The sequence below is a fragment of the Elgaria multicarinata genome, chromosome 12 (assembly GCF_023053635.1).
Source record: "Elgaria multicarinata webbii isolate HBS135686 ecotype San Diego chromosome 12, rElgMul1.1.pri, whole genome shotgun sequence".
Lineage (NCBI taxonomy): Eukaryota > Metazoa > Chordata > Lepidosauria > Squamata > Anguidae > Elgaria > Elgaria multicarinata.
This window is the reverse complement of record NC_086182.1, coordinates 30,214,698-30,238,584: the sequence shown is the minus strand read 5'-3', so window position 1 is coordinate 30,238,584 and position 23,887 is coordinate 30,214,698. Positions and strand designations below refer to the sequence as shown.

General features: G+C 42.2%; 1 protein-coding gene across 1 annotated transcript; it reads left to right on the top strand.

Annotated features, from left to right (window-relative positions):
* The first annotated feature begins 15,599 nt into the window (after window positions 1-15,599).
* LOC134407645 (NXPE family member 2-like) lies at window positions 15,600-23,674 on the top strand. Its single transcript, XM_063139514.1, has 4 exons — window positions 15,600-16,273; window positions 19,505-19,566; window positions 21,109-21,327; window positions 23,139-23,674. The coding sequence occupies exons 1-4, from the start codon at window positions 15,600-15,602 to the stop codon at window positions 23,672-23,674; spliced, it is 1,491 nt and encodes a 496-aa protein (XP_062995584.1).
* The last annotated feature ends 213 nt before the right edge of the window (window positions 23,675-23,887 follow it).

Genomic DNA, 23,887 nt, shown 5'->3' with positions numbered 1-23,887 from the left:
AAACATTTAAATTTTCTTTCTCTAAACTCTCTAACTTCTGCGTAATTTTTATTCCCAAATATCTAATCTGAGTCTTAACTCTCATTTCTCTTCCCCCTTCTTCCCAATCTTTCTCTTCTTTTTTAGTATAATTAAACAACATCAATTCTGATTTAGACCAATTTATTTTTAACCCCGTAATATCCTCAAATTCTCTCAGTTGCTGTTTAATTCTCCCCATCTTCTCTATTGGATTCTTTATCGTCAACAAGGTATCGTCTGCAAACATGTTCACTTTAATTTCTTTCATACTACCTATTCCTTCAATCTCCTCATCTTCTCGTATTGCATTCGCCAATAATTCCATTACCATTACAAATAGGACTGGTGAGAGCGGACAACCTTGCCTTGTCCCTCTGGCTAGTCGTATCTTATCTGTCACACCATCATTCACTACCACTACGGCTGTATTTTGAGAGTATAACTGTTCTATTATCGCTTTAAATTTATTTCCAAACCCCATTTTATTTAAAACCATCTTTAAAGCTTGCCAGCTCACACAATCAAAAGCCTTGAAAATATCCAATGCCAGAATTCCCGCTTTAACCCTAAACTTATTTATCACCTGAATTGCATTTAATACTCTTCCCACTAAATTAGGCATCTGTCTACCTGCCACAAATCCACATTGGTCCTCCCCTATATATTCCTCTATAAATTTATTCAACCTCCTTGCTAAAATAGTTGAAAAAAGCTTAGCATCCTGATTTATTAATGAAATAGGTCTATATGAGTCAGGGACAGTCAAATCTTTATCTGGTTTTGGTATTAAAATTATTAATGAAAGTTCCCATGATTCTGGCGTTCTATCCCCTTCCAATATGGAATTATACAATTTTATTAATTTTGGTATTAAAATTCCTTTAAAAACCTTATAATATTCTGGTCCTAAACCATCTACCCCCGGTGATTTACCCGGCTTCAAATTCCCAATTACTTCTTCAACTTCTCCTTGAGTTATTGCCTTCTCCATTAACTCTTTATGCTCTATTTTTATTCTCTTCTTTGTATATTTTTCTATATAAGCTTCCAACTTTTGTTCTTGAGTATCTTTTCCCTTATACAAATCCTGATAAAACTCTTATCTTTATTTTATCCTTCATTGTGTGACAATACCTCCCTTGTTTATCTTTCAAAATCCCTATCCCATTCCTTGCTTTTTCCTTTTGTGTGAGTCTGGCTAGCAGTTTAGAATTCCTGTTGCTGTTTTCGAAATACTCCCTTTTCATATACATTAAATTCTTTTGAACCTCCTCTAAATCTAAATTTTCTAATTGTTTTTTCTTTGCCTGTATTTCTATTAATTTATGCTTATTTTTGTGTTGCCAATAATCTTCCTCCATTTTCTTAATCTCTTCCTCCAATTGTTTTTGCTCTGCTACTTGTTGTCTTCTTAAATTACACATTTCTCTACTACATATCCCTCTCGTTACTGCCTTCATGGTGTCCCAAACTACTGCCCTTGATGTTCCTCCTTTCTCATTAATTTCCCAAGCCTCCATCAATTCACTTTGTATTTTTTCTACCACTTTATTATATTTTAAAAGTTTTGTGTTTAATTTCCACCTAAACGCTTCCTTATAATTTTTTTTAACTGTAAATTCTAAACTTAACATTGCATGGTCCGTTACCTTTATTACTCCCATTTCCATTTTACACACCTTACTTGCAAACTCTTTTGAAACCATTATATAATCTATTCTAGAGTATGTCTGATGAACTGGGGAGTAATAAGAAAATCCCGGATTCACGCCATTCAGTAAACGCCAACAATCCACATAATCTTTTTCTCTTACTAATTTATTCAATATAGTAATGTTATTTCTTTTTTCCACATTTGTGGGGTTTGATCTATCCAATCTATTATCCATTACCATATTAAAATCCCCAGCTAAAATTAAATATCCTTCCCTAAACTCCTCTATTTCACTAAATAATTTCATAAAAAACTCTCTATGTTTCTCATTAGGAGCATAAACATTTACTAATGTGTATTGTTCACTTTCTATTTGCCCCTTTATCATAAGATATCTACCATTATCATCCTTTCTTACAGTTCTCAATATGAATCCACTTTTTTTTGAAATCAAAATTGCTACTCCATTTTTCTTTGACGTCCCCAATGACTTTTCATAATAAACAGACCACCTTGTCCGGATTTCATTTACGCCATCAAATTTTTGGTGTGTTTCTTGCAACATAATAATATCCGATCTTTCTTTATTTAACATTTGTTCTATTCTCCTCCTTTTCACGACTGCCCCCAGACCTTTAACATTGAGCGTTGATACTTTAATATTCTTATTCATAATCTTCCTTTTTATTTTCCTTCTGATCCCTCGTGCTCTGTGACTCATAAACAAATACAACAACAAATATAAAAATAAAAATAAACCCTAACCCCCCCTTCATCCCCCTCCCACCCCCCCTAATATCCCCCCAACCCCTCTCCCCCCCCTACTTTCCCCCTCCCCATATCCCCGCAAGTCTATTACTCCGGCCACCTAATTAGGGGAGAGGGGGGAGGCGGTGCCCCGCCACGACGACCCAATCTCTGTATTTAATTACTTATCATATCAATTATCTCATACAAAACATTCCCCTTTACCCCATCCCAGATGCTCCAGCTACAGCTCCATTCTCTTCTCCAGCTCCAACACTTCCATTCTTCATTAACCCCAATCTCTTCAGCAACTCCCTTCCTTGCTCCAAAGAGGTTACTCTATAATCACTCCCAGCGTAAGAAAACTTTAAGAAGACCGGGTAACCCCAAGCATATCTCACTGCATTTTTTGTTAATGTTTCAGTTATTTGCTTAACGCTGCGTCTCCATTGGAGTGTTTGCTGACAAAGATCGTTGAATACTTGCACTGCTTTGCCTTTATATTTGATCACGGCCATGGCCCTCAACTTCTTCATTACTAACTCCTTCTTATAATAACTGCCAAATTTCACCAGCAAATCTCTGGATGATCCCTTGTACTTTGCTCCTCCCACTCGGTGAATTCTCTCCAAATCACTGTCATTTAAATCCAATCCTGGCATCATGTCGTTGAACCACTTCAAAACTATTTTCCTCAGATCTTCTCCTGGTTCTTCAACAAATTGCTTGATGCGTATGTTACAACGCCGAAGCTCGTCCTGAAGCCGAATCAGCTGTAAATCTTGATCTTTTGATTTTACTTCAGAAGTTTTTTCAAATACATCCTGTTTGTTTGCAAGAGCTTTGACTTCAACCCCTACTTCCTTTAACTCTCTCTCATTCTGAGCCAGCCTATCAGCTAGCGCCCCCATCCGTGCCTCTGCCTTTTTTTCATTATCAGCAATTTGCTTGCTCAGAGCGGCTTTGGTTTCCAAAATCAGCTTTTTAAGTTCATCCTTTGTAACAGAAGAAGTTGGCGCCGTGCCAAAACCTTCCGCCATTTTCACAGACTCGTCTGAGCCTGAAGCTGAATCACTTCCCGAGGACTGTAAATCTTTTTCGGCAGGCACTTTCTCAAGACGGGCCAAATTACGATTAGAAGGGTGTGCTCTTTGCCAAGCAGCCTTCCCCGGGGTTTTTTTCTTTCTAATATACGGCATGGATTTATGTTTAAGTTCCGTCAATGTCCGGTTTCCAATCCACCACGTCTCCCCCTTCTTATCCCAAAAAGTCTTATTTTTCAATGTTTTTTTTTTTCTTAAGAAGGGTGACTTTACTACCAAGACATCTCTCTCAGATTAGGGGTATATAAATCAGCATTTATCAGACTAGAAGACAGGAGAGCTCCAACATTCCAAACATTCCAAAGTTAATCAGTTCTTGCTCTTGCTCCCCCCTCCTTCCGTCTGCTTACAGTCAGAGAACAGCCAGAAACGGGCTATTTTCTCCCCTTAATCTGTAATTGCTTTCACAAAAACAGGATTTTCATCTTCTCTCAATAATCATAACCATCCTTCGTCACTTTTATTAAAAATCCATGCCTCTTCAAATGAGATAATAAGCTTTCCAGATCCCCCCTCTCGGGAGCTCTCAAACAGAGATCTTACCCGTCATGACGTCCGGCTCCGCCCCCGATAAACTGCATCCAGCGAGACTCATTGTCCATGTTGAGTTGGGGACTCGAAATCTGAAAATGTGAAAGAATGGAGCTGTTCTTGTGAGTAGTGGTGCTGAAAAGACCCTGTTGGGTATGGAAAGGAGAAGAGAACACATTGGATGAGACCTGCCAGAGATGTATCGTTCTGAAGACCTTCTGAGAAGACCTTAGCTTTCAGATATAAAGGTATTATGGGGGTCCCAGTCCTTCCTCAGTTGTTGTTGCCAGCAGGTGGGTGGTTTCTATTCTGCCTCATAGCCTTTCAGTTGTGGTGCACCCCAAGGGTCCATCTTATCCCTCATGTTCTTGAATATCCATATGAAGCTGCTGGAAGGAGTCATCTCTACTTCTCTTTTCCACCTAAGAATCTAAGGGAAACTCCAATGTTTGTTTTGTTGTTGCAGAATTGCCGTGTTTATTGTCACTGTCCTTATTTTAAATTAGTATGTTTAATCCTGTTGAATGCCCTTTTCTGGACATATGAGTTTGGGGGGGGGGAAGAGGGGGGAAACAGAAAATTTTTATTTATTACTTTTATATTGCACCTTATCAGAATCCTGCTGAGGTTGCTGTGTGGTAGCAAGGCTCCTCAGCTGTGCTTTAATTTGAGAGACTCTGAGATCCAAATACCTACAAGTTAAATCTCTAACCTAGAAATCCATTTCCTAGCATCATGTAAAGGTCTCTCTCTCTCTCTCTCTCTCTCTCTCTCTCTCTCTCTCTCTCTCTCTCTCTCTGTGTGTGTGTGTGTGTGTGTAATTACTCTCAGCAGTGGGAAAGGCATTCTGCACATGCCCAAGAATACTCTTTTCATCCCCTTGCAGACTTGATATTGAAGACAGGTCTTATCCTTCCTTCAGATATGTTCTGAGCCCCCCCACAGCAGCTGGGGCTTAAGCCTGCCTGGGTTAATTTATGCCTCCCTCCCCTAAAGTGTAGTGTTTATATTTTTATAATGAGATGAATGTCAGCCTGTTTGACACTTTTTTCCTCTTAAGACTTAATCCCAGATTTTTGGGGGCTGGTGGTTGAACTTGACAGTGCTTGCTTACCGTTTTATTCGTGAGCAACAGGCACTCAGCACAAGTTTAGAGAGTAACATATCACAGTTGGACGGATCAAAAAAGCTGCCCAGAGAGCTTCAGCTATGGAGCGGTATATAAATGCCCCTGTCATCCAGGACTTGTTTATCTCTAGGTCTCTCCACCTCCTTGCTCTTACTGAAACCTGGCTTCCTGCCCATGATACTGCCATCTCTGCTGCCCTCTCTCTTGGAGGACTCTCTTTCTCTCACACTAGTCGCCCAGAGGGTCGGGGTGGTGGTGTGGGTCTTTTATTATCTAGTTTGTGCCAGTTCCAGCCTCTTTCCATTCCACCTTCACATTGCTTCTCCTCTTTTGAGGTACATGTGGTGAGGCTCTTCGCTCCACTGCGACTGCGGGTTGCAGTTCTGTACCGCCCCCCAGGCTCGTCCTCAAAATTTATCTCTGATTTTGATTCGTGGCTGTCCTTTTTCCTCTCTGACAACTGTCCTACTCTTATCCTGGGTGATTTCAACATTCATGTGGATGACCCTCAAGATGCTGCAGCTCTACGATTTCGCTCATTATCTTCCTCTTATGATCTTAAGCTTTGGTCTGATGCACCCACACATTCCCTTGGACACTGTCTGGATCTTGTTCTCACTCGGAATTGCTCTGTGTTGGACTTTTCTACTGCTCACTTTCCGCTGTCAGATCATCACCTAGTTTCTTTCAATATTACTCATAATCCTCCTCCTTCACGTCCCGCTTCTCGCTCTTGTCGTGACTTGCAATCTATCAATTACGAGGCTTTTTCCCAGTCCCTAGCCTCCTCCCTTCCTTCTGTCTGTTCGGCTGTCTCCTTGGACTCAGCTGTCTCCTTCTTTAATTCCTCCTTATCTTCAACTCTTGATAATCTTGCTCCATCTACAACTCGGATAGTTCGCCCTTCTCAACCCCAACCGTGGCTCACCTCTTCCCTCCGCTACCTTCGCTCTTGTTCCCGGGCAGCTGAACGCCTTGGCGTAAGACCAGGGACCGGGCAGACTTTGTCCATTACAAATTTGTACTTTCCTCTTTCTCTTCTGCCATCTCACTGGCCAAACAGCAGTACTACTCAACGCTGATCCAGTCAAATGCTAGGCATCCTCAGCGGCTCTTTGCGTCCTTCAATTCTCTTCTGAAGCCTAATCCGCCATCTCTCCCCGCCTCTCTGTCTGCTAACAACTTTGCCTCTTTTTTCAATGCTAAAATCCAAACTATCCGCTCTGATCTGGCCAGCTCTGCTCCTCTTCCAGTTCCTGTTCCTCATCTGTCAGCTCCTCCTGCAAATTTCTCTGCGTTTCCTTCGGTCTCTGCGGATGAACTGTCTACAATACTGCGCTCTTCGAAGCCTTCCACTTGTTCTCGTGATCCGATTCCTTCTCGCGTCTTTATTAATCTTATTCCTGCTATCCTCCCTTCCTTGCTACATATTATTAATCTTTCTCTGTCCTCTGGTTCATTTCCTTCTGCTTTTAAACATGCTACAGTCTCTCCCATTCTCAAGAAACCTACTCTTGATAGGCTATCTCTGTCTAACTACCGACCTGTCTCTTTGTTGCCGTTTGTTTCAAAGATCCTGGAGCGTGCGGTCTACTCTCGCTGTCTTGACTTTCTTTCTAGTAACTCTGCTTTGGATCCATTTCAATCTGGATTCCGTCCTCTGCATTCCACCGAAACAGCCCTTACTAAGATCACCAATGATCTCCTTACTGCCAAGTCTAAAGGCCATTATTCCGTTCTTATTCTCCTTGATCTAACTGCAGCCTTTGACACGGTTGATCATAATCTTCTCTTAGATTCCCTTCATGACCTTGGATTTTGTGGCTCTGTCTATAACTGGTTTGCCTCCTATCTAGCGGGTCGCTCTTTCAGCGTGTTGACTAATGGCAGCTCGTCTTCCTCCTTTCCCCTTTCAGTAGGGGTTCCGCAAGGCTCGGTGCTTGGCCCGTTGTTGTTTTCCTTATACATGTTGCCCTTGGGCAAGCTTATTCAATCTCATGGTCTCCAATATCATCTGTACGCCGATGATACACAACTATATCTGTCATCTCCGGAACTTTCTCCTGATGTTCACGATCGTATCTCGGCATGTCTTTCAGATATCTCAGCTTGGCTGCTTCATCGTCGCTTGAAGCTTAACATGGCAAAGACTGAATTGCTTGTTTTTCCTCCTAAACCTTCTCCTCATCTCTCATTCTCTCTTACTGTCAATGATGTTACGCTTACTCCGGTCAAGGAAGCTCGTAGCCTTGGCTTTATCTTCGACTCCTCGCTCTCCTTTATTCCTCATATTGAGGCAGTAGCTAAATCTTGTCGATTTTTCCTGTATAATATTGCCAGGATTCGATCATTTTTGTCTGTCTCTTCTGCCAAGACGCTTGTTCATGCACTGGTTATTTCACGGTTGGACTACTGCAACCTTCTTCTCTCTGGCCTTCCTTCTTCTCACATCAGCCCGTTGGTTTCTGTTCACCACTCTGCCGCAAAGATCATCTTCTTAGCACGCCGCTCCAACCATGTTACTCCGCTTCTGAAATCTCTTCATTGGCTTCCACTTCACTTCAGAATCCAATATAAACTTCTCCTGTTAACCTTCAAAGCTTTTCACGGTCTAGCTCCTTCCTATCTCTCCTCTCTCATCTCACACTATTGCCCCGCTCGTGCTCTTCGCTCCTCTGATGCCATGTTTCTCGCCTGCCCAAGGGCCTCTACTTCCCTTGCTCGGCTTCGTCCATTTTCGTCTGCTGCCCCTTACGCCTGGAACGCTCTTCCAGAACATTTGAGAACTACAAGTTCAACCACAGCTTTTAAAGCTCAACTAAAAACTTTTCTTTTTCCTAAAGCTTTTAAAACTTGATGTTGTGCAGACTTCTACTGTTACTTTCTACTGTTAGTTTTTCCCTACCCTGTGCCTGCTTACCCTTCCCTGTACCTGTTGGCATTCTCTTCCCCTCCTTATTGTTTTACTATGATTTTATTAGATTGTAAGCCTATGCGGCAGAGTCTTGCTATTTACTGTTTTACTCTGTACAGCACCATGTACATTGATGGTGCTATATAAATAAATAATAATAATAATAATAATAAAATGTAATAAATAAATATATTTAGAGAGCTGCATATTAGAGATGGACAGAACAACAAAGCTGCCACTTATAGCTTCTCTCACATTCTAACTTTTTTCCTCTCAAGCTCTTTCTTACCTGAATATGAGGAAATATGTGAAATTGGGTGAGGACTCTTCAAACAGCCAGCTGAAATGAAATTCTCCCGTGTCCCCAATTGTGATAAATGAAGACAAACAGAGCCACTGCTTCTCTGCCTACTCCTCCCCCTGAGGCCCCACCTGTTCCTGAGGTAAATACGGTAGGTCTGTCTAGTTCAGTATTTCCTGCTTGCATTTTTCATCTGTCTCTGCTGACATCAAGAGGGAGAGAGAGCAAACAAGAAAGAAAGAAAGAAAGAAAGAAAGAAAGAAAGAGAGAAAGAAAGAAAGGGGTTAGAGGAAGAGAGAAGCTTCTGGACCAGGCCAGGTGAGAAGGAGCATGGCACCTTAAGGGGCTCAGCACAGGATCCGACCCAAGGGCCTTTCCCCATGCTTTCTGTGGGGCAACTGGGTAGAAGCACTTGTCCATTTGCCCTTTTGTCTTGGTAAGCAAAGGAGCGAGTGACTTGAAAAAAGAAAAGAAAAGGATGCTAGCTGTTCAGCGAGGAAGCCTGGGGTCTCCCCAATGGGCTAAACACTTCCTCTCACACCTACGGCATTCACGTTAGAGGATGTCTTCCCTGTTGTAGCTTATTCAGAGGGGAAGGGGAGGGAGGCAGAAAAGGAGGTGCCAGAAAGGAAGAGACATAGAAGGGGGGCAGAAAGACACAAACACAAGGAGAGGGCGGAATGGCTCAGCCTTTTTGCCTCTGAACCTACTTAGCAGTGGTGCATATAATTCCCAGCGGATTACCCCCATCAGAATGTGTCTTTCAACAGGACGAAATAAAGGTTCCCAATCTGAATTAAAGGTTCTAAATCAAAAAGGACTTGCAGAGAAAGGGCAGATTGGGACATTTAAATAAGGTTCTAGAATAAGAAATCTCCAGGGGTTTTTTGCTTGGGCTTTTTGACCCACAGACTAGCGAAGGGTGAGTATTTCATTCAGTTGTTGTTTTTATAAGAGAGTATCAAGATTCACGATGTTCATGATCAGTGGGATGGAATGGACTTGAGATGTTAAAAAATTCGAATAGGGGAGGAAGAAACAAATGCCTGGTTTGTTCATCCTGGCAGAAGATTTTGAGCTCTTCAAAGCCTGGTTTTGAATCCCTGCTGTGTTGGTGGTACTGAAATCTGGTTGCTGCCTGTTTTTCCTGGCAGGTTCCTTACCTTTAACAGCTACATGGCAGATAACTGTACCTGTTGAATTGGGATGGTGCAGATGAGTGTGAATTTAATATCCATTTGTTTTTCATAAGAATTTTCCATAATGCTCAAATTTATTCACAGAGTGGATGGGAAATACTTGGGATTGTCAGGGTTTGGGGCAGGAGGGCCTCAGGTTTAATTGGGGCCATGGTGGGGGTAAATGTTTTACTCTACATGCTAGGTTCTCATTAGAAATCTGACACACCCACACCCCATGCTTACTTTTGAATAGGAAACAAGAAGAGACTTAGCTTCTAGTAATACTTTCAAAGTAACACATGTTTCGACCTTCAGTTCCTAGATGCCCTTGGATTTCCAGATCCTTCAGAAATGTTACTTATTACTCTGATGTCTAACTGGCAATAAACAGGGGAAACAGAACTGTTTTACAAACACACACACACACACACACCTAAACTATGGAGATAAAGACCACGATGGCCATGGCAGGATAATTTTTGAAACCTTTAACATCTCAAAAAAATGAACTTTTCGCACATGAAATACGGGTCGTCAGGTTTTGCAGAAGGTTGCAAAAATGTGACACAAATGAAACATGGGAGGTAATTTTGAGAGAAACAGAGTGAGTAAGCTCATGGCTAACAGAATCTCAGGTAAGAAATGTCACCTGCATGTTTTATTGAGAACCATTTATCCAGCTCTGCCTAGTCATGGCCAGAGGGAAAACGTTGTTTCAGCTGTTTTTGGCATCAACTGAGCTTTGGGTTTTCTGGAGGTGAAGTTCCAAACCTTACTTGTAATTAATCTGTTACAAACAGGAATAAACTGCTACAAACCTCATCCTTCCCTTACTTGAAAGGTGAATTATGGTATTATTTGCAGCAAAGGTACCCCCCCAACCCAACCCCACTCTGAACTGAAATTAAACAAAAACCCTGAAGGAGAATGAATGAATCCCCTAGTTAGATAAAGACTAGATAAAGTAGTTTGTTATAGACTGTATTGCTTCTCTATATTATAAATCTTTATTTCAAAATAAGGTAAAGTTATATTTCTTCATGACGAAAATATATACTTGCAAGAATATTTTGGGCAGAGCCTTACATTGTCATTCTTGTATGAATACATTACCAATCCCAATCAAGGTTCAATAATTAAGGTAGACAAGAGTGAAATTAAGTAAACAGGGACCTGGATCTACCAGCAGTTCCATTCACATAATTGACAAAAGGGTACCATAATGTATCAAAAAGATCATGTCTCAGTTGGCCCCACGAGACCCTGAGATGATACGTTAGCTTTTCAGAAAGAGCTATGTCCCACATTTTCCCTTCCCAGCCATTTAGCATGGGGCCCTTTGGGTCTTTCCAATGTTCAGCAATTTCCAAACTCGCTGCCAAAAGTAACATAGCTACGAGTTCTTTGTGGACAAGAGATGGATTTAAGACATTCAGCTAGGACAACAAAGCCAAGGTCATATCAGGATGAATTCTCTGGCCTGTGGCCTCTGAGATTGCCTTGAAATCTAGTTCCCAAAACTGCTTTAGGGGCTTTGCAGTCCCGCCACATGTGCCAAAAGAAGCCCTTCTTATCGCACCCTCTCCAGCACAATGGGGAAATAAAACGCGTGGAAGTTCGATTGGGGTTTTATGCCATCTTAGTAATACCTTTAGGGCTGCCTTCTGAATACAGGACGATATAGTTCTAAGTGGTTGGTTTGTCCATATTTGCTTCCGCTTTTCATCTTCTATTTACATGCATAGTTCTGCTTCCCATATGTTTTTCACTGCCAGGGAGGAGCCTCCCACTTTACCTAACAGTAAATCATAAATGTACAGCTTGCGGTACAGGATGTATCTGTTCCCTCCCTTCTGTGGTTCAAAATTCTGGGAGCCAGTTGAACAATTGTAGTAAATCAAATAAAAACCTGATAAAACACATAATCAAAATTACTTGTTCTGCCCTCTTGGCGAAAAATTATTAATGTTATATACCTACATATACACATTTTAAAATATTAACCCTCTGCTTCTCATATCAGTTGATGTCATTCATATATATATATATATATATATATATATATATATATATATATCTCCGTATGTATACCTACACACAAACATACATAAACATGCATACACATGTATAGATAATTAAATGAGGATTGGGGGTTATTCATCTGCAAGTGCTCAAATGTTTAAAAAAGAAAAAAGGGGGGAAAAGAGAGAGAGAGAGAAATATATTCTTCATTCAGTGAATGATTCCGTAGGAGGAAAACAAAGAGAGAGAGAGAGAGAGAGAGAGAGAGAGAGAGAGAGAGAGAGAGGTTCCAGTAATGAAGGAATACATCCCTCAGAAACTCAGCTGGTCCATCTTCGTTTCTTTTTCCTCGTGGAGAAAATAAACATATTTTTATATGCATTTTACTGTAAAATCCACATTTTTATGTGCATTTTGGTACTATTTCTTTCTTTTTTTTTAGCTACTAATTACATCAGAACACTCAGAGAAATGTACAATGCAAAAGATAACTGCATTCCAATCTACACATTAGTCCAGAAAGATGTGAACCATTCGCTTCCAAAGGCAGACTGAACAAAATCCGAGAGTATCCCTAGTTGCATCACCAGACTGACGATTGAATACTTGGTGACATCATACTGGGCATGTGTGTGTGTGTGTGTGGTCTGGGGGCAGGATCAACAGTGGTGACAGGGAAATTTTCTCTGTCTTTCACAGGAGTGACAAGAATATACTTCCCAGCTCCTGTCATGAAGACGAGAGCTTTCCTGGCCCTTCTGTTTGTAGCCATCATCATCTTCGGCTATACCGTCCACAGAACTGAGTTCAAGGTAGAAAATTCCAGCTCTTGTTCCCTAATAAACTCATCTATGGAGCTTAGAAGTGTCATATTATCCACATAAGAAGAGCCATGCTGGATCACACCAAGGTTCCATCTAGTCCAGCATTCTGTGGCCAACCAGCTGTCAATGGGGAACCCGCAAGCAGGACCTGAGGGCAGCAGCACCCTCCCTCAACTGGTGTACATAGGCGTATTGTTGAGAAGCCCCATTGTCACAAAGAAGAGTTGTACAAGAGTGCTGGTGTCTTTGTGTCAACGGGTTTTGAACAGCAGAACCTCCCTGTGGATCACATCCAAAATCTATTTATGCAAAAGTGTCCCTTGGTTTAAATGCTGCAACATGAGATTTCGTTGCAGGTTTGAGCAAGAGGTCCTGATCAGACAACACACCAAGCCATGGTTAGGCTATATAACCAAGGTGTTTAAACCATGGTTATGTTGCCACCATGGTTAGGGATGGTTCACGTGTCAAGCTATGCCATAACGTTTAGCTCAAAATGCTTAACCACCATGGCTTAGTGTGTCATCTCAACAGGGTCACAATCTATTACCATCTCGTCCAGCTTTCTGTTCACACAGTGGCCAACCAGCTCTCCACCAGGAACCCACAAGCAGGACACAGGTGCAACAGCACTTTCCTCCCTAGCAACTGGTGTACAATCAGCTAATTTGTATCTCTATGGTGAAATCATCCCGTTTGACATTATATGAGTACCTGATGGCTCCCAAAGGTGTGTTGTTAAGTTGAGGAAAGGAGTTCAAGAGACAGTCCAATATAAAATTAAACAGCAATGTTAAACTGTACAGAAAATATGTAGATTGTGAATACTGTTGGGTGGAAGAAGAGCTAGAAGCTCACCCTGCACGGTGCTGCCTCCTCACTCTCAACCTCATCTCCGTCACCTCTTTCTCTGAGTCAAAACATTTATGTAAGATGCAGTGACATCTGTCTGCTTTCATTATGCTAAGTGCTCTCATTGGTGTTCTCACATTCCATCCCATCCCACCGGCTTACCTGTTTGAGCCAAGCCCTACTCTGCGTATAAAGCCTTTGCCAGTTCAAGAGTGAAGATTGGCAGGTGATTTGCCTGGTTTTTACGGCTCCCTCCTACGAATTCAGTTGCTGACTTTTTCATAAGATTTCCACAGAAGAATGGAGCAAAGAAATACCTGAGATGAAAAATATGCAATTAATGCCTGTTTCAAAAGATATTGGCACTGAGATGATAAGGTGTTGATTTTATGCTTCCTCCAGATACCAGGGCCCTGAAAAATACTCTACCTCACATTCCCATAGCTAGGGTATTTTGCAGAATAGCCCTTACATTTTAATTTCAGCATCTTATCTCTTCCCCCCCCCCCTTTGTCTTTGCTGATCACCTCTCATGCAAGGAGCCAATTCACCTGTTTGAGGTGAGAACGCTATTATCTCCATGTGTGCAGAGGAAGTAGCCTTAAACTATGAGGCTGAAATCCCACACATTCTTACCGGGTCAATCTGCTTGTAGTTTGTTTGTGGGATTATGATGAGCTCTTCCACACGGGGACATATGTTCAACATCATCATTTCACACTGCCAATATCTTGAATTAACCTTTCTGATCACTTTATTATTGATCTTTTAAAAAGAGGAATAAAAAATTGCAGGAGACACTCTGGAGGTTGACGATCTCATGTAAAGGACCCACAAACTTCTATGAGTAACCAATCATGAGCGTGCAATAAACATTAAAGGACATTGGTACCTTTAACCCAATGTTGCATAGTTTGATTGGCAGTGGCTCCCAGGTACACAAGCAAAGGTCCTTTGTAGCATCTGCTGCCATGGCGTTTTTAAAACTGAAGATGCCAGCAATGGAACCTGGAACATTCAGTATGGAAAACATGCTCTAATATTATGCTATAGTCTCTCCTTGTCATTCTTCCTTTCTCTCTGCATGCTCAGATGGCCATCTTCAAAAGTCTCATGAGGCACCTAGAACCAGATCAAGTTGCAACTGAAGTTGGTAAGAATTTGTTAATTTTCATAATTAAATTGGGCATTTTTAAAAAAAAAACCATCAGAGAAAATGTTACACTTTGCAAACAACGCTTATTATTGTTATACAGAAAGTTCAATTTGCTGTCTACCTGGAAGATCAAAAATGTATTCCAAATTTTTACAGGTATTTCTATTATTCAGTTTTACCTTCGTTAGGACGAAACTATCAAGTTGCCACCCTCTAGATGGAAGCCTCAGAGACTGGAGGCTTCCGAGATTCCCACGTCCTGCTGGGCTCTGTAGCCACCTTTCAAAATTCCCTGCTTGATGGGCTTCTGAACCTATCTAGTGGACGTAGGCTAGTGCAGGCAGGGTAGGATTACAGAAGCAACAGAATAGCATAGTAGTTGAGTTGGATGGGGCCTGTAAGGTCATCAGGTCCAACACGTGCTTAATGCAGGAATCCTCCTTAAAGCATCCCTCATAGATGGCTGTCCAGTTGCTGCATCTTGAATGCCTCTAGCGTGGGAGAACCCACAACCTTCCTAGGTCTTTGGTTCCATTGTCATACTGCTCTAACTGTCAGGAAGTTTTCCCTGATGTCTTGCCGGAATCTGGCTTCCTGTAACTTGAACCCATTATTCCGTGCCCTGCACTCTGGGATGATTGAGAAGAGATCCTGGCCCTCCTCTGTGTGACAACCTTTCAGATACTTGAAGAGTGCTATCATGCTTCCCTTCCGTCTTCTCTTCTCAAAGCTAAACATGCCCAGTTCTTTCAGTCTCTCCTCACAGGGCTTTGTTTCCAGACTCCTGATCATCCTCATTGCCCTCCTCTGAACCCTTCCTGCTTCTCTGCATCCTTCCTGAATTGTGGTTCCCCTTTCTGCTCCCTCCTCTGCTCACTGCCCACCAGAATACCCTTTCTGACCTCTGAGGCCACTTTTGTTACTTTGGAAAGCAGTTGCCATGATTCTCCACTGCAAATGGGTGGTGGAGGGGTGGTGTTGGGGATTGGATCTTGGAGACCGCCTTCTGAAGCTTCAGCGGTGTCTTCTGCTTCAGGAGGGGAAATCCAAGAAACCCTTCCTATGATCCCTGGGATGTTATCCAGGGATTGTAAGGTTGCTACCTTATTCAGATAAATATTAAAGTAATTACAGATTATTTCACTCAAAGGTAGCCGGAGCAGAATGAAAGAAGGCAATGAATACCGTACTTGGAAAGGACCGGGAGAAAAGGAGGAAGAAGTAAAAAGCATCCTTACAAAACTGGATGGGCTGATGCCCAGTATCACTTTCACACATATAAATACCACGACAAGTGCCAAGAACAGCAAAGCCACCATACTAAACAACAAAGACTCTTATTGTGTTGGAGAGCACTTGATGGTTCGGCTGGATTTGTATGACCACTTAGGAAAGAAGAAGGAGTACGGAGGGGATTTCATACGAGCAAGGATCTATTCATCGAGTCTAAAGGCCGGAGCTTCTGGGCATATCAAGGACTATAGCAACGGGACGTACCTAGTCAATTTCACTCTATTTTGGGAGGGCGATGCCAGAGTTTCTCTCCTGCTGATCCACTCCAGCGAAGCAGTTTCAGCACTGTGGGCAGCGAGGAAGAAAGGCTATGCAAAAATAGCTTTCACAGGCACATTTTTAAATGGAAAATCAACTGTGTTCACCCAATGTGGTTTTAACATAACCACAAAGGCCGAGCTCTGTGAGTATCTAGATGAACGAGACCAGGAGGGCTTCTACTGTGTGAAACCAAAGAATGTGTCATGTAAAGCATTCATCGCCCTGAAGTCCTACAACACAGCCACGTCGTATCTCACAGACTTGGAACGAAGCCTTGTGAAGAGGTATTTATTTTACTGTTTAACTTTAGGATAGTGTTGAGTTGTGCATTTGCTCCGTTCAGCTCTGGAATAATTTGAAGGCCTGATATAACTCCTGTGGTTGAGGAGTATTAACAAGGATGTTCTCTGACATTACTTGAGAACAAAATCAGAATGGGAATGCCTTCACCCCTGTCCTCCTCAGCGCTGGATACATGTTTCTTTCCTTGTTCTTCTGCCATCAGACCTAAGGAAGTTTCCTTCTGAAATCATAAATCAGTGGCATCGTGGTGCCATGAGCTTTGTCCTGTGAGCTTTGTCTCCATTTTCATTCCTGGGGTTTTGAGGGCAGAAGGACTGCAAATAGGTAAAGTCAACCCATCCCATGACATTACACCTCTCACAGCTTCGCAAGCCTGGCTTGGTTCAAAATGGGGTGAGACTTCGCAGAGCAGTAAAGCAGCAGTTTCTGCAGCTGAAACTCTCCCCACGGCCTGAGTTCGATCCCAGCGGAAGCTGGTTTCAGGCAGCCAGCTCAGGTCGACTCAGCCTTCCATCCTCCCGAGGTTGGTAAAATGAGTACCCAGCTAGCTGGGGGAAAGGTAATAATGGCCGGGGAAGGCAACGGCAAACCACCCCGCTATAAGGCCTGCCAAGAAAACGTCAGCGAAAGCTGGAGTCCCTCCAAAAGTCAGTAATGACTCAGTGCTTGCACGAGAGCTTCCTTTCCCTTTCCTTTCATATTTCAAAATGCCCCAACAAATCTGATCTTCCTTCAACTAGTTTCAAAGTAGGTCTCCTTTTTCAATTTCCATTTGCGGCCGGTGAAAATCACTGGAGCACAGCTTTACTTTGAGGCAACGTTACCAAGCCCCTTCAAATGCTGCAAACACAATCAGCACAATATAAATAATAATAATAATAATAATAATAATAATAATAATAATAATAATAATATAAAACCATAAGAAGCCAGCGGGATAGCTTTTTCATTTAGAATTATTCTTTATTGTTTTTCAATATAAAAGTAATAATGAACATCCTTAAAAATAAATAATGCTTACGAAAAAAAATAGGAACTGCTACAAAACGGAACAAAAAATATTATAAGTAAAGCCTGTAATAGTTCTGCTGTGTTGCACAGTGCACTGCCACTCCTTAGGATGTGTTTTTTCGAACTCCGGCTTGTGCAAACAGTATTGAGGTTTTGAGCAATGACATTCTCAATGGACATCACACCTTCAGAAGCCCCATAAATCCCCTGGCTGGTTCTGTGAAACTGACTACCGGGTTCAGAGCACCAAAAACATTTCTCACCCAGAGCACTATTTATTGTAGGGCTGGCCCAGAATGAAACTAAAACTTCTTGCAAGAGCATAAACATAGCAGCTGTTTAATGAGGGGAAAGAAAACACCCTCCGTGTGACCATTAAGCCCAATACAGCACCAGTTCGAGTTATATACAAAATACTGAGTTGCAGAATGTTGGTGCAGGACTGTTGGGAGGTGCAGAGAGTCAGACACAATTACTTTCCAGTTACTTTTAAGGGTGGCATTTCTGGAGAGATTATAAAAGAATGGCCACATCACAGGAGAACTGTGGTTTGGGTGTTCAGTTTGTGAAATGCGTTATATCATTATACATTTAAGAAAGGTTTTTCCCAGCTTTTTCACTCTGTTAAAAGAGTTGGGCAAAACAGTTTACAGAATTTAAAAATGACTAATTATTAAAACACATTAATGAGCTAAAAGCAGCAGCAAACACACTCAAGCACACACACACACATAACAAAAAAAGACAGTAAATAAATTTAAGCAACAGAAGAGTCACATGCTCATTTAAAGAAAGAAGTCTTCTCTTCCTGGCAGAACACATATAGAGGAAGATGAATTAACCTCTTGGGCTAAGGAAGTTCCCATTTGGGCAGTGCCCCCAAGAAAGACTTCCTGACATAGGTGTGTACACGGGGTGTGCCGGGTGTGCCCAGGCACACCCTAATGTCTCAAGCAATAAGCATCTCCACAATCCTCCCCTCCCCTGCAGTGGCATAGTAGGGCATCAGTGTCAAATAAATAAATAAATAAGTCCTTTATGAGTGAGTATTCAATAAATGTCCACCTTTAAAAAAAATACAATTCCTATAGTGTTTCTCAGAAAACTCCTGCTTTCTATGGGAGGGAAATGACAAGGCTTGCTTAGTAATCCACAAAGCTTTTATTAAGCAAGAAACCTCTCTTCTACCTGAAGAGAGTCTAATCTATTGGAAACGTTCCCCTAGGCAAAACTATGCAGACAATGGTCTGCTCAAGAAGAGCAGGAAGCCCTTTCCCAAATGCCCTTAACTTCACAGAGCCTGGTGCGGAGGAAGATTCTGGTGCAATCCTAGTCGGAGTGACTTTCTCACGCCTTCCTTCCGCTCCATGCATTTGAGCTTCTGGTGGACCCTAGCATCAGCTAGCTTGTCGGGATGCTCTCCTCCGGAAGAAAGCTCAGTTCCCACTGAGTGTGTAAGATTTGGCCTTGAGGAGATAAGCTCTAGAGAGGGCTGAGTCCCAGCTGGGGTTTCCCCCATGAGAGCTTCCTCCCCCACTGATTCAGGCTGGCTGGTGTTTGGCACATCCTCCTCTAGTTCTGATTCTGATTGATTACCTAAACCACTTCTCCAAAAACAGGGGCAGTAGGGTTAGACATGACAATTCCCTGGGTGCACACCCTAATGAAATGCGTTGTGCACGCCTATGCTTCCTGTGCATTGCCAACAACCATGCCTATGAACGCAATGGCACATACAAAAAGAGTGGAGCAGCTGATCTGCAGGTGCACATAGAAGGAGCTAGTTTGAATTCGGTTCATCTGGTTTTCTACCAGGGCAGGATCTACACTATTGCTTTAAACCGGGTTATAACAGTAGTGACAACTGTTGAGGCCCAGGACACACACCATATATAGTTTTCAAACCATTTTCAAAGTGTTATACCCTGCTTGGTGTAGATCTGGCCCATGTTCACACTATTATGTTCTCTTGCTCCACATCTGGAACACTCTGGAATCTTTCTTGGGCCATTTCCATGCAGTTTCCCACCTGCTTCCAGTAAGAGCATAGGACTCAGTTTGCTAAATCAGAGCAAGATGCTTCCATTTCCAATTAATGCCACCTAGTTGTGAGAATTAGATGTGATAAAATCAGTAGCACTCTTGCTGATTGCTGTTTTGTGCTCATTTAACTCAATGGCCATGTTCTCTCTGTTTTGAAGGTCCAACATTGGAGTTGAGATCCATCACACGTTTGTGGACATTCGTGTTGTGCCCTGTGAAAGTGATTTGGATTTTCTGTTTTTTTCTCCCCCAACAATATTGGTGGCATCTGGCCTATGGTGCTTCCAGATGGAGGGCTCCAAGAATTATCAGATAAAAAGGCTGAAAAAAGCTGTTTCTTCTTGCCTTTCTGGATTTTTTTTCCAAGGAAGAAAAATCATGGGAGAAATTATGGGAAAGCATGAGAGGACTGCAAGCTGAAGATGTCTTCATTCTGGACCACTGTAAAATTTAGTGAACAGGATGATCGTGCTATAAAAGCCAAGTCTGGAAGCACCCAAGGACAGCCTACTAATGTTCCCTTCCTTCCCTTGATCCTGTCCCTGCTTGGGAAAACAGATAAGAAAGAGTGTGTTGAAGTCCTTGTTAATCCAGACCTTTGAGATTACAGAGTCTTCACCTTCTCTCTTTGTCATTGGACGTTCGAGGTGTTCTGCTGGATTCAATTCTTTCTTGATTATTCTACTTCCTGTGAGCCATTCTGAAAGTTCTCGGAGTAGAAGAAAGTTTCCAAACAATTATAAGATGGAAATTAATATATACAGGTGCTGTTCCATTGTAGGACATTTAGGGAATAGAAACCAAATACACAGTTACAAGATGGGGGATAGTTGGCTCAGCAATACTACAAACGAGAAGGATCTTGGAATTGTTGTAGATCGCAAGCTGAATATGAGCCAACAGTGCGATATGGCTGCAAGAAAGGCAAATGCTATTTTGGGCTGCATTAATAGAAGTATAGCTTCCAAGTCACGTGAGGTACTGGTTTCTCTCTATTCGGCCCTGGTTAGGCCTTATCTAGAATATTGCATCCAGTTCTGGGCTCCACAATTCAAGAAGGATGCAGACAAGCTGGAGCGTGTTCAGAGGAGGGCAACCGGGATGATCAGGGGTCTGGAGACAAAACCCTATGAAGAGAGACTGAAAGAACTGGGCATGTTTAGCCCAGAGAAGAGAAGATTGAGGGGAGACATGATAGCACTCTTCAAATACTTAAAAGGTTGTCACACAGAGGAGGGCCAGGATCTCTTCTCGATCCTCCCAGAATGCAGGTCACAGAATAACGGGCTCAATTTAAAGGAAGCCAGATTCCATCTGGACATCAGGAAAAACTTCCTGACTGTTAGAGCAGTACAACAATGGAATCAGTTACCTAGGGAGGTTGGGGTCTATCCCACACTAGAGGCCTTCAAAAGGCAGCTGGACAGCCATCTGTCAGGGATGCTTTAGGGTGGATTCCTGCATTGAGCAGGGGGTTGGACTCGATGGCCTTGTAGGCCCCTTCCAACTCTGCTGTTCTATGATTCTATTATTCTATGATTTCCATAAAATGGCTCCTCCTTCAGAATCGGCACACCGTTAATCAGGGGAGAATTGATGGGCTACTAAATGTTATCTGTGAGGTGGCTACTTTTCTATTTCCTGGGGCTTTGGGGTTCCCACTGATTGTCCATGGGCACCTTCTTTTCAATGCTGCTTCTCACACAATGCCACAGTCACAGATTTTGTTGCCATCTGCTTTTTATTTGTTCCCTTTCACCAGGCAACAAGACGATGTCAAGCGAGAGATGCAGGTTTAGGATAAATTCCCCATTTCCCAGTGGCTTTGCATTACAGAACCAATGGCGCCCCGTTTTCTGCAATATGGCCAACTTGAACGCTTTGGATCAGGTTCACACCTGCTTGAAAGGAAAGATAGTTTATCTCTTGGGAGACTCAACAGTACGGCAGTGGATGGAATATCTCACAAGGACTGTAAGAAGTATGTATCTGCTAGCTTCCTGATATCCAGAACCCTTTCTGTGTCCTAAACAAAATCCTTTCAATCTTTTTGTAATGAATTTGTTTGCTCCCATGTGGCTCTAGTGTTGACATGTGCTGTAATCGATCTGGTTACTGAAAATACTATTATGAAAGTTTGCTTTGGATGGTGGCAGCGCTCAGCAAAAATGGCAAAGTTTAGTGAAATTAATGAATTGATGAATGGTAGAGATTGCTCTAACAGCTGAAGCCAATATCATTCTGACTGGTTGATCTGCAAGACATCAATACATTTCCCCAGTCTCCTGTTCTTACGTGAACATATGCATGCATGCATGAAACGTTCTGTTATATGTATTTGCTTGCTTATTTACTTGGTTCAATTATGGACAGAGCAAACAGAGGTTATACACTTCTGTTTGGAGAGCAAGCTCACAGCAAGGTGGGTGGCTAAGCCACAAACCCTCCCTCCCATTCTCCTTATGAAGTTCTTGCCAGGAAAGAAGGAGCACCAACTCCCGGTGGCTTTGCAGCTCCATGAGCTGGATGGGTGGAATGACAATGCCCTTTCATGCTACCCTTCAATCGAGACCAGCATTGAAGAGGCTGTAGCCAAGCAGGAACTTCCAGAACAGATTCGTTCTCTGCTTTGTGTGAGTTCCGTGAAGTCCTGTAAAGTATTCAGAAAGAAAGTAGTGAAATCAGTATGATGGGAGTGAAATGCTAATCAGAGAGGAGAAAGAAATCTACTCCAGTAGCATATGGGTCTCTTTGCATGTCTCTCCATAAAATGGTCAATCATGTTTGATCAAAAATCAATGATTTAATAGACTTTTCTCTGCAACAAGTAACCCAGTCATTTTTAGAGGATAGTAATCAAAACACTGTATTGATTTTGTGTCTATTCCTATCTTAGCATTTAAATATCTTGACATCCATGGAATTGGGGGGGCACCCAAATTTGATCGGTGTGGACCTGGACAGAAACATTCAAATCCAATGGAAAAAACACAACCAGCCCTTAGTCACTGCTAGTGAATACCTAACAACTGATCACAACTATGTTGATCAGGGGATCGACAACATCGCAGGCGACAAAAACACGGCTGTTGCCATGGATATGGTGTTGATGTGCATTATAATCTATTTGGTTACTGAAAATACTATTAGAGAAGTTTGCAAGAAATCAATGTATTTCTGCAAGAGGAAATACACTGCAAGGACTCAGTGTATTTCCTCAGTTTTCCAGGGTCACATGAATGTCTGCATGCATGCATGGTTTTGCTTTCTTATTCACATGTCTTAATTATGCACAGAGAAAAGGGAAGCCCAGGTGGGCGTCTGTTTAGAGAGCAAGCTCCCAGCAGTGTGGGCTCATGGTGGGTGGGTTTGTCTAAGCCACAAAGACAAGGTCCCAGTGGCTTTGCAACTCCTTGGGCTGTTTGGGTGGACTGACATGGCTCTTACATGCTACCCTGTAGCCACCAAGGAACCAACCATAGTGATGGTCCTAGCTGAATGGGAACTTATAAAACAGGTTTGTTCTCTGCTTTGCATGAGTTCTATGAAGACTTCTAATATATTCAGAAAGTCTTGAAATCACTGTTATATCCTAACCAAGGTGGAGAACAAAATCTAGTCCTGTAACAGATGGAAGAAATAGCATGTTTCTCCATAAAATGAACAACCCCGTTGGATCCAAACACATAATCCAAATTTTCAGTAGACTTTGACCCACAACAAGTAGCCCATTAATTTCTTAGAGGACAGTTATCAAAACCTGCATTGATATTTTGTCTATTCCTACCTTAGCATTTAAATATCTTGACAGCCACGGAGTTGGGGCACAGCGGAATTTGATTGCTGTGGACATGGACAGAAACATTCAAATCCAATGGAAAAAGCACAACCACCCATTCATCACTGCCTATGAGTATAAGACAAGAGATCACAACTACATTGCTCGGGAGATCGACAACATCGCAGGCGACAAAAACACAGTTGTTGTCATTGCCTTGGGCCAGCACTTCCGTCCCTTTCCCATTGAGCTCTTCATCCAAAGGGCAATTAACATCCGAAAAGCTATCCAGCGCCTTCTCCTAAGAAGTCCAGACACACGAGTCATCATCAAAGGAGAGAATATCCGGGAGTTGGACATAGACCAGGAGGGATTCAGTGACTTCCATGGCTACACCCAAGACCTTGCAGCAAGGGATGTCTTTTGGGATATGGATGTGGGTTTTGTTGATGCCTGGGATATGACAATTGCCTACAACACACCCAATGTTCACCCACCAGGTCATGTGATTGGCAATGAAATTAATATGTTCTTAAATTATATATGTTAATACTGAAGCAAATCCAGTCTGAAAACTGTCATTGTATGAAGCAAATAGTTTTGGACAGAGAAGCAAAAGGGCGGGGGAGTAAAGGTGGCATAGAGCAAAACCTAATGTTTTAAAGAATGAAAATGCATAAAACCTAAATATATGCTGAAATTGAGAAGCACTATTTCAACCAGCCAAAAAAATGAAATGTTAAATTTTAAATTGAGATAATTC